A 17,741-nucleotide genomic window follows, 5' to 3' on the forward strand; every position below is an offset into this window, starting at 1 on the left:
TGATTACTGCGCTAGGACAATTTAACAGTCTATGAACTAGTGTACGTAGTAGGTAACAATCAGCTTTCCTTTAATTCGAACTATATGTGAGACCCGAAACTGAAAGTATCAGTGAATAATTTACAACAAGAGTATAATTAAAGTGTTTTAAATCTATCTCTGATGTCGAGCACAATATGCTACAGAACTAACATCTTTCAGCCAATTTTGGAACCAGCGCAGCTACCGAGAACAGAAGATGCTTATGCAGAAGGAGGAAGGTATGTTCCACATCGACGATTTGAACAGCCGTCCCCCGCACGCGAGTCCAGTGTGTATCGACGGCGGCACCCGCTCGAAAGAAGCGCGGGAATCTGGACTTTGCTTGGAGGCGCGTCGGGGAAGCTGCTTGCGATAACGCCGCGTGTATTTGCGACGTGAAGAAAGCCGGCCACAGATTTCACTTCGCAGTGGTGGCAAGCGGACTACAACTGAAATGGTCCTCGCACTTCAAATATCTCGGCTTTTCTTTCGCACAGGATACGCTAGAAGCAAAGGAGCGTTGTTGACGGCGCAGAAATGCATGAGCAGTGAGTACCAGCCGCGTGTGCAAAGGCATCACTGCTGTATCATCCTGTTGCACAACAGCACGTAAACAGTTTTACAAACGATTACAAAGTGTTGGCCGCAAGCGACGCCCGTCAGCTGTGTAATACGAACCACATACGACAGCGTACATATAATGAGAGTAATCCATTACTATCTTCTTTACATCTTTCAGTGCTCGCAGCAGAAAATGTTAAGGAAATGTTTTTGCAGGGACTGTGAACGGTGTTGTTATATTCTCTTCTTATATTGTGGCGACCAGTAAGTTCTCAAAATGATATGAAAACTTACATTCTCAGTTGGAGTGTATATATTATTGTTTAGTGTATGACGGAGCAATGTGTGCGGCAGCAATCACAAAGCATAATTTTAAAACCGCTCTTAAGCTCCGTCTAGATAACTTCCCAGATAGCACAGTAAGCCGGTTTCAAACTTGTTTCCAGCTGTAAAGTTCAAGTATATAAGCTTGATTAAAGCTGGAATATTCAGGCCTGTTAGCTGGATTCAAGCTTGAAACAAACATCAAAGTTGGCAGAGTTCAAGCTATATTTCAAGCTTGACTTATCAAGCTTGGCTCCAGCTGTATCTACACACGTGGAATACAGCCTGGTATTTACAGCTTGTTTTAAGCTATATAAATATTAATCTTAATTTATTGAACCTAATTAATTACGTTACGTAATATTTAACATTTGTAACATTAACGTACCGAACTGTTTTCTAGTATAAAACAAACTTCTCAACAAAGCACAACCATTAACGCGCGTCACAAAGGTAAAATGGCCGTAAACGTAACTTTACGTTACGTAATATTTAACATTTGTAACATTAACGTACCGAACTGTTTTCTAGTATAAAACAAACTTGTCAACAAACCACAACCATTAACGCGCGTCACAAAGGTAAAATGGCCGTAAACATAGCAAGGCACAGAAAAGTAAATAAAATAAGATAAAACAGAACTGGAGACAGCCACACTCAAACCAAACTCCGCGCCGTCAGGACGTCAAACACGACAACACCCTTACGTCACGGCTTATAAACGCTTGTGGCGCTTCCCGTGGACGTCTATGGAAGCTATGCTGCGCGCGCATCTGCTGTACAGCCTTCCAGGGAAATTAAATCAAGCTAAATTTTTACAGCTTGATGTAAACTGTGTAACAGGTTGATTTTTCAATCTTGAATTTTCAACTGAACCTAAACTCAATACCCACCTTGAAACAAGCTGTGTAACAGGTTGATTTTTCAATCTTGTATTTTCAACTGAACCTAAACTCAATATCCACCTTGAAATAAGCTTGAGTGCTAGCTGGGTTTGAAGTTCAGTGAGCTTCCTGTTACCATCTTTCCCCGACAGACGTACCCGTACTGTTGCTATTACTTCTCCATGTCACATGGAAAGTCCGTTTCAAGGATTTTTGTTCCAAGAATGACTATAATCCTTCAGCTCTAAATGTTCATGGAAAAGAAGTTTGCATAGCTACGGGTAGTGCATGGTGTAAAACGTTAATAAAATTTCTCCGTCGACAGGTTTCAGTTTTTGTAAAATTTGACTTGTCAGCATTCAGTCACTAGTTCTCCCGTCCGCACATATTGTTCCGTAACTCCCTATAACGACGAAGAGCCTTCAGGCAGGTGGAACGAGTCACACTAGACAAGGCAGAGGCAGCCACTGCTGACTACGTCTGTACAATGTCTTTAATAATAAATTGTTACCAGTTCTAATCCTCTCACACTGATCATTATGGGGGTTACTTCTGGATTACTTTGTTTCAGAAACAGTCTGGAAAACTTACAAGATTGTTGCAGGGGAGATTGTGCCGAGAAACTATTGTTAAGAAAACAATTCGATACGTTGTGCCGCTGCCGAAGTATTTGACATAGAAGTTAGCCAGTCAGGTCGTCGCGAGCGAAAATTCGAGCAGCCTGCCAGAAACTGTGTAGCTAACCATGTTCTTCGTTTGGTTTCCTCGAACCGAACGAAAGTAGCTTTTATTTGTCACTCCGTAAAAAGGCAAATTTTAACCGGTGATGAGCATTTGAACAAGTAGTAACTGAAGGACCCACAAACGTGAGATGTCTGTGCATCATTGCAGTTTAGGGTGGGCAGGTGCTTCAAATTGCGCGCGCAACAACCTGATTGGCTAACTTCAATGCTAAATAACACGGAAACGGCGCAACATATCGAGTTATTTTCTCAGCACGATCTTTTCTGCAACAATCTTATAAGTTTTCCAGACTGTTTCTGAAACTTGTATACGTATATTAGGAGTGAACAACTACTTTGATAAAAACCACTGCTCGTTCTTCATTGCTACCCTGATCTATTGCGTCAAGAGAATGCATTTATGGAATGTTACACAGACCACTATTAATTATCTACATACAGGCAAGGTGAAGATCCATCTCGTACAAATATTAGCAAATATTAGATTTACGCGAAATTTAAATCCTTGAGTCCAAATATTCCAATAAGTTGTTGGAGTGGCTAATGAAGCATTCTTTTACTTATATATATTTGGGGATTTTCAGATCCCTGCTTTATGTATACCGGAACTTTTGCACCAGAGCATAAAACTCCAGCCCCGGATCTACAATATTCCCTAACCGGGGCAAAAACGCCATAGTGGCGCCGCCCCCCCCCCCCCCCTCCAACATCGAAATTTTTAAAAAATCGATTTTTCAAAAATTTGTTCATGTTGTAGCGCACATCTTTTTGAAGGGTTTGATATATAAAAGTCATGTTATTTGGTCTTACGTGTGCCAAAATGCAGTACCTCGCCTCCGCACACATATTTCTATCGCACGTCACTGTATTCCACTCTATGGAATTCAAACCTTTATATTTTGTAATGGAAGCCATCAAACCTATATTCAGGACAGTGGAAATTAAAATGTTTCTATCCTGCTACAGCTTTACACGGCATCTTTTCCTTTCTGTGAAAGAATCTATTACGTCATCAAAGTTGGTCGAACGTTTTGCTACATGAAAAATCAAATTGTCGTCTAATACTAGAAAAGCCGTTAACACGAATAGTACTTACTGGTGTGGTTTCTCGATTTGATTATGTCTATTTTGTCATTGTCTGCTACCTAAAACGAAATAGGCCTTTCTGATATTGCAGAAATTGTAAAAGATGCCAATAAGCGAGACAGTTTTGGCACAAATGGCCATTTTTGTCTTCCTCATTTACATAAATAACACGACAGAATATAATTGACGTAGTACCAATATAAAATGCCTATTAGGCCTACTACAAGCAAAAGGTTTTGTGTTGGGAAATAGTTTCACATTTCATTCATATGCTCCAGTTTCTCAAGTTTCACATTTCATTCATATGTTCCAGTTTCTCAAGCATGCGATCGAAAAGCAGTAGTACGAAATTTTTACATCAATTTGGAATCGTCATATCCCCCATATAATTTGTGTGATGCCCCCTTTTTTTCTCCTTCCTCATTCTAACAAACAATCTTGTCATCACTAACTCTGTAACTATTCCTGCCATTGACGAAACTTATTCTTCAGTTAACTTCACTAGCCGTTACCAGAATCACCGGTTTAGTTATCCCGCGTTTATTTTCAACTTAGCCATTATTACGTGTTCGTACAACGCGTTTTCCGTGCTGTTTCGAGAATATAACTTCAGCGGCTGCTAACCGGAGACTGTATAAGAGGTCATTAGTAGTGTAGCGTTCTGACAAAAATTTTCTGTCAAAATTTCATTTTCTTGGCTACACCGACAAGATAATAAATCTTTGTTACCTGTTATTCCTGCCAGTCGTTTATTTCCAATCTGGTGGTCTGAATCTATGGATTTCACTTGTATTATAACAACGCCGATCATTCGTACACCCAGTCAACCACATAAACAAACAGCGATTGGCATTCACCCGTTCGGGTTTATTCGGCTCACCTCATATAGCCCCGTTCCCTTTCCTCTGCGGGAAAGTTTTTTTTATTTCTATATGCAACGAGGATTCTCCTGGCAGAGAGATCACGTATACTGTACACGCATTCAAAAATCAACTCATGATTCGTCCGTAAATCAACTTAGAATGTGTTCAAAAATGTTCAAAAACAAATGGGGATACGTTATCGTTAGACCAACGTGCGCTGAATGCTATATGATTTTTGAAAAAAGGTTTGTTCTTCAACAATGATTTTGGCTCCCCTGGAATCTGGAATTCGTGACCGAGGCAGATTCCACAGTTTGCGTCCGCCCCCCCCCCCCCCCCAACCACACTTAGATCCGGGCCTGTAACACTCTATTCCCAATCCTAGAGAGGGATGCGCAGTCTATATGATTGTTTTTAATTCTAGAACTCTGCTTATGAATTGCAGAGTACATTCTAAATTCACTCTTGTTATTGACCACAAATACAATTAGGTCGTTAAGAATCCCTAGATACCTGAAGGGGATTCTGCAAGACATTTAGTTGTCTACTTTACGCAATAAATGTATATCAAGCTTGTGTGGAGTAAATCCTTTCTTCACCTTAGCTGCATTTCGCAGAAGATTATGCTGTGACACAGTAATGTGCGAAAGTATACCAGCAATCTTGTCTGTAGGTCAACACAGCGAGAGAGTTTACTGAATTCAAAGTAGGCAGAGGTGATTTTTTTGTTCCAATTATCCATGTGCTCGTGCCACCTCAGTTTACTAACCACACAGATACCCAGAAACTTCACATGTGGAGACTCATCCAGTGTGTGCCCATAGACCTTTAGTTCTGGTATCTGATTTCGTTTGCTCGGAATTACTTTATAAAGAGTTTTTGCGAGATTAAGGATAAAGTTGTTGACTGTGAACTGTTTGTAAACTTGTTCTGCTATTCTCCAAGTCGCGTCTGTTATAGTTGTGTGTTTTTTTTTTTTTCAGTATATGTGTCATCAACAGAACATTACAGTTTTTGAAGAGTCCGCGAATGTCCGACGTCAAAAATTTATGTAGGAGTGTGCAGAGCACCAAAGTTTGCAGCACATCGTATTTAATGTTTCCCCGCCCTGAAATTCATGTTGTCGTCATATCGTCAGATAATGTGACCTTAGAGATTTGCTATGATCCTTATGTACTCTGCCTGACAAGACATAGACCCAGAAGACAGAGTTGGCCGTCAAAGTAGCTTTGTAGATGTACAAGCCGTCAGCGGGTATGTAAGTGATTAGTTTCAGTTCTCTGTGACATACACGAGGGTTGCCCAGAAAATAATTCACCGTATTTTTTTCTCAGTCGTAAACAATGCTACGAATGCGAAACATTACGTATGTAATATTTGAAGTCGCCTGAGTGAGCGGGCCAAGTTTCCGTCACTTCCGACAGATAGCTTAGCTGCAGGACAGTTTCAAAATGGCGACTGTAGGTGATGCACGTTACAAGCAACGGCCGTCATTGAATTTATTACTGCAGATAAAGAAACTGTGGGGAATATTCACAAACGCTTGTGTAAAGTCTATGGAGCATCTGCTGTCGACAGAAGTACAGTTAGTCTCTGGGCACAGGGGGTGAGGTCATCAGAAGAGCGGTTCGGCGGAGCTCCACAATTTGCAGCAGTCGGAGAAATCATCCATGGCTGCCACTCCAGACATGTAACAGCAAGCTGATGTAATTCGCGAGGACTGACACATTACGACTCGGCAGTTGGCGCTGCATCTGTCAATTAGCAAAGGAAGTGTGGATGCAATTATCTGCACTATTGGATATTCAAAATTGTGTGCAAGATGGGTCCCGCAGTGTCTAACGGTGGATCACAAATCGCACAGAAAACTTGTCGTAACATTTTGAAACTGAGGGGTAAGCCTTCTTGTCCCAGGTTTTGACAGGTGATGAAACCTGGGTGCACCATTTTGAGCCAGAAGCAAAACGACAGTCGGTGGAATGGTACCATTCCCACTCCCCACAGAAGAAAAAATTAAAATCAAATTCTTCTGCCAGTAAGGTCATGGTCACCATGTTTTGGGATTCTGAAGGTGTGATCCTGTGATCCTTATTGATGTGATACCAAGAGGCAGTACCATTAATTCAGAAGCATATGTCAACACATTAACAAAACTCAAGATGCGCTTCCGGTGACTTCGGCGCCACAGCAACCCAGGATGTGTTTCTCTCCAACAGGATAATGCTCGGCCCCACACAAGTCTGAGCACTGCTGAACACATCGCAAAACAGGGTTGGATAGTGTTACCCCATCCACCCTACAACCCTGACCTAGCCCCCTCGGGCTTCCACTTGTTCAGGCCATTAAAGGATGTCATTCATGGAAGACATTTTGAGGACAATGAGTAGGTGATTCACACAGTGAAGCACTGCCTCCACCACCAGAACAAGGATTGGTACTGACAAGGCATACACACCCTTGTTTCGCACTGGAGGAAGGCCATTGAATGGGATGGAGATTATGTGGAAAAGTAGGGTGTGTAGATAAAACACCACTCTTTCGTGAATGTACTTCTCATTATGTTCAATAAAGATCTGTTGAAGAAAAAAATGCGGGGCATCACTTTCTGGGCAACGCTTGTAGAATGGGCAACACAGTGCGTTAGTGTTGTTCATGTTTAGCGTTGTTACCGAGATTGGTAAACAGTGTCACATGAGTGATCACTGTGAAGGACGTGGAGATGCCACATAGCTGTGTGAGAATGCGTCATCAATCTGAAAGGTGCCTCCTTGAGGGTCTCCATTTGGCAGACTGGTCGAATCATTTAATACAATGCGACAGAAGTTCTAGCTGGACTGCATGTGAACTCTAGGGCAGCCAACTCGAAGTCAAGGTTCCAGTAGACAATGACTGACAACAACGAGGGAAGATCGCCATACTGAGCATCAAACAGATCATAACAACTTCATATCTACGTCTGCTGTCCAAGGACCAGAAATGGCCTCCCTGCAACATTCTGTGATACACTGCACCATTGGCCAGAGACTAGCACCAGTCAGGCTAGTGAATTATTGTCCCATGCAGAGGCTGGCATTTAACACCACAACACAAACAGCTGTATTTTGAGTCGTGGTGTGACTGGGAAGCATGGACTGTCGATGAATGGTGTTGCATTGTGTTCAGTGAGGAATTGCAGTTCTGCATTGCTCCAGATGATTATCGTCAGCTAGTATGGCAGTGATCTGAGGTGAGGTCCAATTCTTCCAGTATTTTGGAGGGGGTGGTGTGGGGAGCCACTGTGCACGACTTCAAGTCATGATTGGTAGTGATTGAGGAAAATTTGAGGGCACAAAGATACGTAAAGGCCATCCTGCATCCTCATGTGTTACTTGTGATGTTACAGTATCGTGATGCCGTTTTTCAACAGGACAATGTAATTGGCGTCGTTTTTCAACAGGGCAATGCAGTTGGCAGTCAAACTAGACAGTGATGTGTCCCTGTGAACTGTCTGCGTGATTTTGAGCTACTCCTGTGGCCAGCAGGGTTCCCAGATCTGTCCCTGATAGGACATGTGTGGTACCAGCTCAGATATCAACTCTGTCCCAGTGCCAGTACACACATCAAGGCCCAGTTAGAACAGTTGTGGGTCAGCTTGACTCCAGGAGATGATACAACGCTTTCTTTGACACTTTCCCAACCAAATAAAAGTATGCATCCAGGCCAGAGGAAGTGCAATGTCATAAATGGGTTCAAACTGATAAGTTCCTTCTAAATTTGTATCGATTTTATAATCACTGAAATAACATCACATACGCTCTCAACTTATGAAGTGAAATTTCGTTTTCTCCTCTTCTTCTGAGTGCTTTAGTCTTTATCAGTCACTGCACATGATAATTATGATGGTCCCTTGACCATTTGGGGAACAAGTCGGCACTGGAGACTTACACATGTATTAGACCGCAATGTAACTATAATTTGCTGCTGCACCAGTGGAAGCGACAGTGGCTGACCAACGTGATGCAATGTTTGTCTGTGTGTGTGTGTGTGTATGTGTATGTGTGTGTACAGTTTGCCAATATTGTTATGGCTGGGGGGGGGGGGGATGTGGGTTGTATGTTTGAAATTAAGCACTGATTAGGTGGCAGTACAGAACTGTATCAAAAGCCTTATATCAGTAGGGGCAAAGCATTTACATGTGATTTAGAAATTTTGAGGGCATTGTTATCTGTAAACTGAGGTGACAGTGTGACAGAAGTCATTAAGTCATGAGATACCTCCTAATATTGTGTTGGACCTCCTTTTGCCTTGCATAATGCAGAAACTCAGCTTGCATGGACATTGGAAGCCCTCTGCAGAAACCAACTGACCTCTCGGTTATGTCCCATAAATGTTCGATGGTATTCATATCGAGTGATCTGGGACGCCAAGTCATTCACTCGAATTGTACAGAATGTTCTTTGAACCAGCTGCGAACAGTTGTGGTCTTGTGTAATGGCACATTGTAATCTATAAAAATTCCATCGTTGTTTCGGAACATGAAGTCCATTAATGGCTGCAGACGATCTCCAAGTAGCTGAACATAACAGTTTCTTGTGAATGATTGGTTCAGTTGGACCAGAGGACCAAGCACATTCCATGTAAACATAACCCGTACCATTACGGGGCTACCACCAGCAAGTTGTGGACAACTTGGGTCCATGCCTTTATGGGGTCTGCAGAACATTCTAACTCTACCACCAGCTCTCACCAATTACAATCGGGACTCATCCGACCAACAGGCTACGATTTACCAGTCGTCTAGGATCCAAATGAAGTGATCAAGATTGATGAGGCGATGCAGGCGGAGTCACGCTGTAAACAAAGTTATCGCATCAGTCGTCTGCTGCAATAGTCCATTAACGCCAAATTTCGATGCGTTGTCCTAACAGATGCTTTCGTAGTTCTTGCCACATTTATTTCTGTGGTTATTTTGTGCAGTGGCGCTTGACTGATATCACTGATAACTCTATGTAAACTCTACTGCTCTCGGTAATTAAGTGAAGGATGTCGGCCGCTTGGTTGTCCGTGGCGAGAGGTAATACATGAAATTTGTATTTCTCGGCACACATTTGACACTGTGAATCCCGGAATATAGAAAACCCTAACGATTTCCAAAATGGAATGTCCCACGCATCTAATTCCAACAACCATTCCGAACTCAGGGACTGTTACCTGGCGTGCGACCGTAATCATATTGGAAACCTATTCACAAGAATGGCCTGTCCATTTCTCGAGTTATTAGCAACGGTTCGTTCCTGCAGCAATCTACAATACAGGGCTGTTATAAGAGAAGAAAGTTCTTCCGCATACTTCATGTAGAATCGTAATGGTATCCTATCATGTCCAGTGGCCTTTCCTCTGTTAAGCTATTTCAGATGCTTTTCTGTCCCATGGTCACTTATTTCGACATTTATCATCTGACGTTCGTACGACAATTTAAAGGAGGAACTGTAGTGTGATCTTCCTCAGTGAAACAGTTTTAGAAAAAAGACGTTCACTATTTCGGCCTTCTCCGTGTCATCCTCCGTTTCGATGCCATTACGGACAGATGATTTCGATCCGTTTACTGACTGAACAAAAGACTAAAACTTCTTACGACATTTAACGTCACCGCCCATTAATTGGGATTTAATTACTTTACTTGCAGTTAATATGTAAGTCAATTTAGGGTTGTGAACTGTTTTTACTTTAAAATGAAAAGCAATGACGGCAACGTTAAAAGAAACTGGGGCCCCTCTCATTAAACGACTAGCTTAATTCAGAACTCTTACGAAAATTAATGCAGTTTCTTCTGAAAGTAGCAACAGCCCACAGTTTTGGCTTGGAGGACAAATCTTTTAGTAAAATTTGTTATTGACCGTGAATTTAAGTATGTTTCCTTGCAGAAATTAGTATTAAACCGATTAGCGGACTTCGTAATATTAAAATGATTGCAGGTTCTATAGCATTTCACAAGGTTGACATTTCACTATTTTGACTGTTGGAGATCAACGTTTAACTAACGTCATCTCATTTGTTGTTTTCATAGTTCATGGGCACAAGTTGAGGGTTTTATATGTTACATGGATATCTCTTCTTTCATTTCAGAAAAATTATTTGAGCACATTTGCATTTACATTTTACTGTTACCCTTGTTTTTGACAGAGGCCTGTGTTCTAACTTGTACCTCGACTTTAATTACTCGTAGACCTATTCAGGCGCGCTCCGAACGAAAACGGGGCAAAATACTAACGGATGGACAGTCCTCATTCTATTTCTTCATTGAAAATTATTTGAATATTTCGATAGCAAAGTACAATAATATTTTAAATGTTATTAGACAGTGCAAAAATTGCAGAAATTCATAGGCATTTTGTCATGTCATTTTCAAAAACATTAAAATTCTGAAGCCCATAAGGTGTTCATGATAACACATGTTATTACACAAAATGTTCAGTTTTTAAACCACTTTTTCGTGTAAGCGTCTTTTATCATATAGTTTTTTTCATTTAAAGGCCTCGTTATGTCAATTTGTCATAAACGTTCTTTCTCACAAATCAAAATTGCAAGTCTTTACAGAATTAAGTTCGATTAAGAATTTTTCACGATTTTACAAAGTCTAATATAGTGATTTGTAGATGCAATGATAGATTCTGCGACGGATTGCCGGAACGACGGTTTTTGCTGGTAGACAGTAGTTGATGCCATGACCCTCAGTTGCGGACAGGAACAGGGGAAGACATGCCAGGATTTGCAGCTGGTTACCGGATACAGACGACTATTTAGGTCTTGCTCTTTCGCAGGACAGACATCTTGTATTTGGGGTACATGGAATACAATCTATTAAGCATCAATATACGAGCACACAATTACGCGGCTTGGCTAAAGAGGATATGTTAGTACATATATTGTCCTGTGAATGCATGTTTGCTAGTATATTATGTTCATGGTGATAGTTTTAGTTCGTTCTGTCCATTTATTTCTTTTGTTTGCGTTTTGTTTGCCGCAGTAACGTTTTGCTATCTGTACTGTTGTCCACGTAGTCCTTTCTTTCCGATTGCATCATTATTGTTATTTGTTTGTAATGAGCATTGCAGTTTATTTATTGGCATACTACGTTACCACTGTCTGCACTATCTACTTTCGTAATAATACCGACTATTTTCTTCATTTGTGTAGCCTGTTGTATAATTAGTTTATTAATGCTGATAATGTGCATGCAACAATTGAAATGCTTTTTCTCATCACGGCGAACCATTGTTATTTGTGATTGCTTTTCGACTGTTTCTATGGAAATGAGATATTCACATGCATGTAGTACAGTGTGTCGTAGTATATTATTACAGCCATATCCAAGTAATCACAATGAGACTTCTATACTTTAGAACTTGGACGCTTTTTACCACGAGCACAAAGGGATCACACCTGTGGAGATTGCCCCTTTCTGAAGTTGTGTAACGGACCGTACAGATATGCCAGCATACTAGGCAGTGAGAAGATAACCTTGTTTTACTTTCCTGCCTTGCGTTTTAATCACATGATTTTATAATATACTGGTACCTTGCTTCCTTATTCACTACACTCTGTCCCTTCTTGCGATCTGAAAACATCGAGAAGGCATATGATACAATTCCAACGGTCAATGGCTCACTAGTTACTGAAGTATGCATTTTTCTTGACAGAAGAAAAACAAAAAACTATACAGATATAAATAACTGAAAAGTATAATGTACTAACGAAGAAAGCTGGAGCGTTTAAATGGCGAAAAACGAAACACTACCCAAAGACAATAAAATTTAGTACACAGTAAGGCAAAATTTATCGTTTGGGCAATACTCACTGCTCCCACGTGATTTTGGCAGGGGTCCTGTGACGTCATTCGCCATGGTCCGCCGGCCCCGGTGGCCGTGCGGTTCTAGGCGCTCCAGTCCGGAACCGCGCTGCTGCTACGGTCGCAGGTTCGAATCCTGCCTCGGGCATGGGTGTGTGTGATGTCCTTAGGTTGGTTAGGTTTAAGTAGTTCCAAGTTCTAGGGGAATGATGTCCACAGCAGTTGAGTCCCATAGTGCTCAGAGCCATTTGAACCAGCCATGGTCCCGCGTGGCTTAACTGGTAATAACGCTTGTAATTGTATCCGAGATTGTACATTCGTGTGTTTGGCTTTCTGATAAGTTATGCACTTTCTCAATATGTACCGTTTCGTGTTGGAAAATAACGATAATGCCCGAGTTTCTGATTACGTTTGTTTAAGCCACAGTGGCCCCAGGAATGGTGTGTATACCATACCAAAGGCTCTTGGTATTCCAATGGAACACATACACACCATTCATCTTTTTCTGTATCGTGACGATGGAATAGAATGCCATTGTGTAAAGTAAAATGAGGATTTACTGGTCCCTGAGCTAGTGCTTCAATAACTGTGTTTCATCTTGCGTCATTCTTCTGTAAGCCCTGTATGTAGGTTCTTTGACAAACAGTACTTTAAATTCAGTAGTTTGTTCAACAAGTTCTGAATACTGGTGCAGTCCTTGCGATAGGCGAGATAGTGTGTTTGCTACCAAGTTTTCCTTTCCGCTAATATGAATACTCTCTATGTCGTATTCTTGGAATGGCAATGACCAGAGCGCCAAATGCTGATGCAACAACTTACAGCTCATGAGGCAACTCAAGGCTTGGTGATCACAAAACACCTTGACATGTTTACCATATGTATAGAATTAAATTTCTTTATGACCATATTACAGCCAATGCCTCGATTTTGGTGACAGAGTCGGCATCGTGACACACCAATGTTGAATTTGTATCTGTCCTGAGACGCCATGACCGGCCTCATTTGAACTCTTCTGTTGGGAGAGTTAATTTGGATTTGGAACGGCTGTTTGCGTCGGGTGCGGGGGCTCATATTGGTGTGGTTCCTGTTGATTCTCTCAGTAGGTGGGACTATACCAGGCACGGCCTACATCTCAACAGGAAAGGGAAGGGGAAACTGGCTGGGGTAATAGCAGGAAATTTAAGGGGGGGAGGCACTGCCATGAATGGTAAAATACCAGTGGTTACAGGTGTTGGAGCAGCACCTTTTTTAGGATAGGTAAGACAGAAAGATGTCAAGTTCTATGAGAGGTCAGGATTGAAACAAATCTTCAGTTTAGGAAAGAAATTAAACAGCACAATTCTAGCGCATTGGATCACCAATCACAGCTGTCAATTACAAATTTTCACCAATCACCAGAAATTTTATCTCCACCAAGTTGTATCTCAGTCCTAGGTAATTGCATTGATGAATTAAAGTCACCCAACCCAGTTGACATAATCTGCCTCTCTGAACACCATGTGACCACTGGTATAGCAACTAGGCCTAAGCACAATGAGAAACTCAGACAGGAGAGTACTGCAAATGTTAGAATAAGGAAAGGTTCTCATAAAAGTATAATTAAAAATAATGTAAGTATATTTCATCAAAATATTGGGAGTTTAAAGAATAAAATAGATGAGCTTCTAGTTTGTTTAGAAGATTTAGAAGCTGAGTATGAAATAGATATACTGCGCCTGTCTGAGCATCACATTGTTACTGATATAGATAAGGTAAATGTAAGTGGATATAAGCTCTCTGCACATGTAATGAGAGAAAATATGGAGAAAAGAGGAGTTGCCATATATGCCAAAAGTTATCATTGTGCAAAAAGTATAGAAATAAAAAAGTTTTGTGTAGAGAAACATATAGAAGCATGTGCCTGTGAGCTTAAATTAAATAAAGGCACATTTATAATTGTAACTGTATATAGGTCCCCATTAGGAAATTTTCATCTATTTCTGAAAAATTTGGACTCCTTGTTGTGCTATCTGTCAGACAGGGGGAAGCAAATTATTATTTGTGGGGACTTCAATGTAGATTCTCTGAAAGAGGGTAATAGGAAAAATGACCTTGAAGTATTACTCGGTTCTTTCAATTTGACACCCGTTATTGATTTTCCTACTCGGGTGGTAAAGGATAGCAGCTCACTGATAGATAACTTCTTTATAGACCAAGATAAGTTTAACCAGATAAATGCTCAGCCTGTTGAGAATGGTCTTTCTGATCATGGTGCACAGCTAGTTACAATATATGACATAGCTCCATTCAGCAATACTAAACAGTCCTCCAAAGTACGTTCAGTCAACGATTTAACAATTGCAAATTTCAGGGAAAGCCTACAGCAGTTAGACTGGGATGAGGTGTACCGTGAACCTGTAGCCAATTTAAAATATAATTTATTTCATGGCATTTTTGTAAATGCATTTGAAAACTGCTTCCCCAAGAAAATAGTTAAATATACTCGTAAGAAACCTTGTAACAAACCATGGCTTACTAAGGGTATAAAAATATCTTGTAACCGGAAAAGGGAAATGTATCTGACAGCAAGAAAGCGTAGTGACCCAGAAACTATCAAACATTATAAAAACTACTGTGCTATATTAAGAAAAGTTATTAAAAAATCCAGAAGTATGTGTATCATGTCTGAAATCAGCAACTCTGATAATAAAATTAAAACAATTTGGAATATTATTAAAAGAGAAACAGGTCAACCAAGAGCACAGGAAGACAGTATTACCATCAAATTGAATGAAAACTTTACAGACAAAAAGTCAGAAGTTGAAAATATTTTTAATAATCATTTTCTAAATGTTGTGGATATAGTAGGATCCAGGTGTTCATTAGAAGATGCTAGGCTGTTAATGGAAGAGGCCATACCTATGCAATTTAATACAATTGAAATCTCACCCACTTCTCCCTCTGAAATTAGGAAAATAATAAACTTGCTTAAAAGCAAAAACTCACATGGAATTGATGGCATTTCCAGCAAAATACTAAAAGCTTGTTCTTAACAGATAAGTAAGATTCTCAGCCACCTGTGTAATAGCTCTCTGGAACAGGGCATTTTCCCTGATAGACTGAAATATGCTATTGTTATACCTTTGCATAAAAAGGGGGATAGATCTGATGTTAACAATTACCGTCCAATCTCCCTTCTAACAGCTTTATCCAAAGTTTTTGAGAAAGTAATGTATTCAAGAGTAGCTTCACAAATCTGTAACAATGAAGTACTAACAAAATGTCAGTTTGGTTTCCAGAAAGGTTTTTCAACAGAAAATGCCATATATGCTTTCACCAATCAAATTTTGAATGATCTGAATAACCGAACACCACCCATTGGGATTTTTTGTGATCTCTCAAAGGCTTTTGATTGTGTAAATCATGAAATTCTGCTAGACAAGCTCAAGTATTGTGGTACGAGTGGGACAGTGCACAAATGGTTTAATTCGTACCTAACTGGAAGAGTGCAGAAAGTTTAAATAAGTTGTTCTCATAATATGCAAAGATCAGCACATTCCTCAAACTGGGAACTATCAAGAATGAGGTTCCACAAGGGTCAGTCTTGGGTCCTTTGTTGTTCTTAATATATATTAATGACTTGCCATTCTATATTCATGAAGCGGCAAAGTTAGTTCTCTTTGCTGATGATACAAGTATAGTAATCACACCTGACAAACAAGAATTAACTGATGAAATTGTCAATACTGTCTTTCAGAAAATTACTAAGTGGTTCCTTGTAAATGGACTCTCACTGAATTTTGATAAGACACAGTACATACAGTTCCGTTCAGTGAATGGTATGACACCATTAATAAATATTGACCTTAATCCGAAGCATATAGCTAAGGTAGAATATTCCAAATTTTTAGGTGTGTCCATTGATGAGAGATTAAATTGGAAGAAACACATTGATGATCTGTTGAAACGTTTGAGTTCAGCTACTTATGCAATAAGGGTCATTGCAAATTTTGGTGATAAACATCTTAGTAAATTAGCTTACTACGCCTATTTTCACTCGTTGCTTTCATACGGCATCATATTTTGGGGTAATTCATCACTGAGGAATAAAGTATTTATTGCACAAAAGCGTGTAATCAGAATAATAGCTGGAGTCCACCCAAGATCATCCTGCAGACATTTATTTAAGGATCTAGGGATATTCACAGTAGCTTCTCAGTATATATACTCTCTTATGAAATTTGTTATTAACAACCAAACCCAATTCAAAAGTAATAGCAGTGTGCATAACTACAATACTAGGAGAAAGGATGATCTTCACTATTCAAGATTAAATCTAACTTTGGCACAGAAAGGGGTGAATTATACTGGCACTAAAGTCTTTGGTCACTTACCAAATAGTATCAAAAGTCTGACAGATAACCAACAAGTATTTAAGAAGAAATTAAAAGAATTTCTGAATGACAACTCCTTCTACTCCATAGAGGAATTTTTAGATATAAATAAAAAATAAAAAATAAATAAAAATAGAAAAAATAAAAAACACCAAAAACGAAAAAGTTGTTATATTAACTTAAGTATGTTGTTAAATTAAATTAATTATGTCATGTATTGGAAAATTTGACTCGTTCCACACATTACGAAATATTGTATTCATGATCCATGAAACTAGTATTAATCTAATCTAATCTAATCTAGAGTAAGATCTCTCACATTCCGATGGTGTCCTACTCGCAAATCCTATGACTCTAATGTCAGCATTGCCATTAGTATCCATCTAGGATGGGCAAGCACCTATTCTGGAGAATGATGCATCTCTCGTCAGACAGAAATCTTTGCACATATCCGGATGAAGCAGAATTTGTGCATGTACTAGAGTATGTTTGATTTTATCAAATGCAATCTGGCACTCTCATGTCCAACAACAAGGTGTGTTTTTGCCAAGTAAGCTTAATAGTGCTACACTACTAAGCAACTGACTCAGGAAAAAATAACTAAAGAAAGAAGCTAATTCTAAGTAAGCCTTAGCTGGTTTTTTATATTATTATTATTATTATTATTATTATTATTAGCGGATTTTCCCTAAAAGGAAATCGTTAAGCTTATGACTTTGAAGGCTTGTGCTTCTTGTCCTTCCAGTACTCCTTCATTCTCTTGGAGAGGGCCTCTTTTCTCTCCTCAGACCATTCTTGTTTGGTCCGCTGTTTTAGCGCTTCTGACTTTACTTCCCAATTGTCTATGTGTTTTCGGAAGGTGCTTCTGTCTGTGGTGTTTGTGGTGCCAATTGCTTGTAGGTCTTTTCGGACTCCTTCCATCCAGGGTGTCGAGACTTTAAGTGTCTTGATGTGCTCTAGAATTTTCTTGGTGAGTCTTGTTTCAGGGAGTCTATCTAAATGTCCGTAGAATTTAAGGCGCCTTTTTCTCATATCGTTCTCGATGTTCGAATATGCTT

General features: G+C 39.9%; 1 protein-coding gene across 1 annotated transcript in view; it reads left to right on the forward strand.

The window, feature by feature from the left end:
- Positions 1 to 439: 439 nt before the first annotated feature.
- The window catches only part of LOC126162389 (enoyl-CoA hydratase, mitochondrial-like), a 97,059-nt gene continuing 79,757 nt past the window's right edge, over positions 440 to 17,741 (forward strand). Inside the window, exon 1 of the mRNA XM_049918867.1 lies at positions 440 to 569. Within this exon, the coding sequence (XP_049774824.1) occupies positions 476 to 569 (94 nt within the window). The 5' untranslated portion in view covers positions 440 to 475. The remainder of the gene's footprint in view (positions 570 to 17,741) is intronic.

Source organism: Schistocerca cancellata, chromosome 2 (genome assembly GCF_023864275.1).
Source record: "Schistocerca cancellata isolate TAMUIC-IGC-003103 chromosome 2, iqSchCanc2.1, whole genome shotgun sequence".
NCBI classification, from domain to species: Eukaryota; Metazoa; Arthropoda; class Insecta; order Orthoptera; family Acrididae; genus Schistocerca; species Schistocerca cancellata.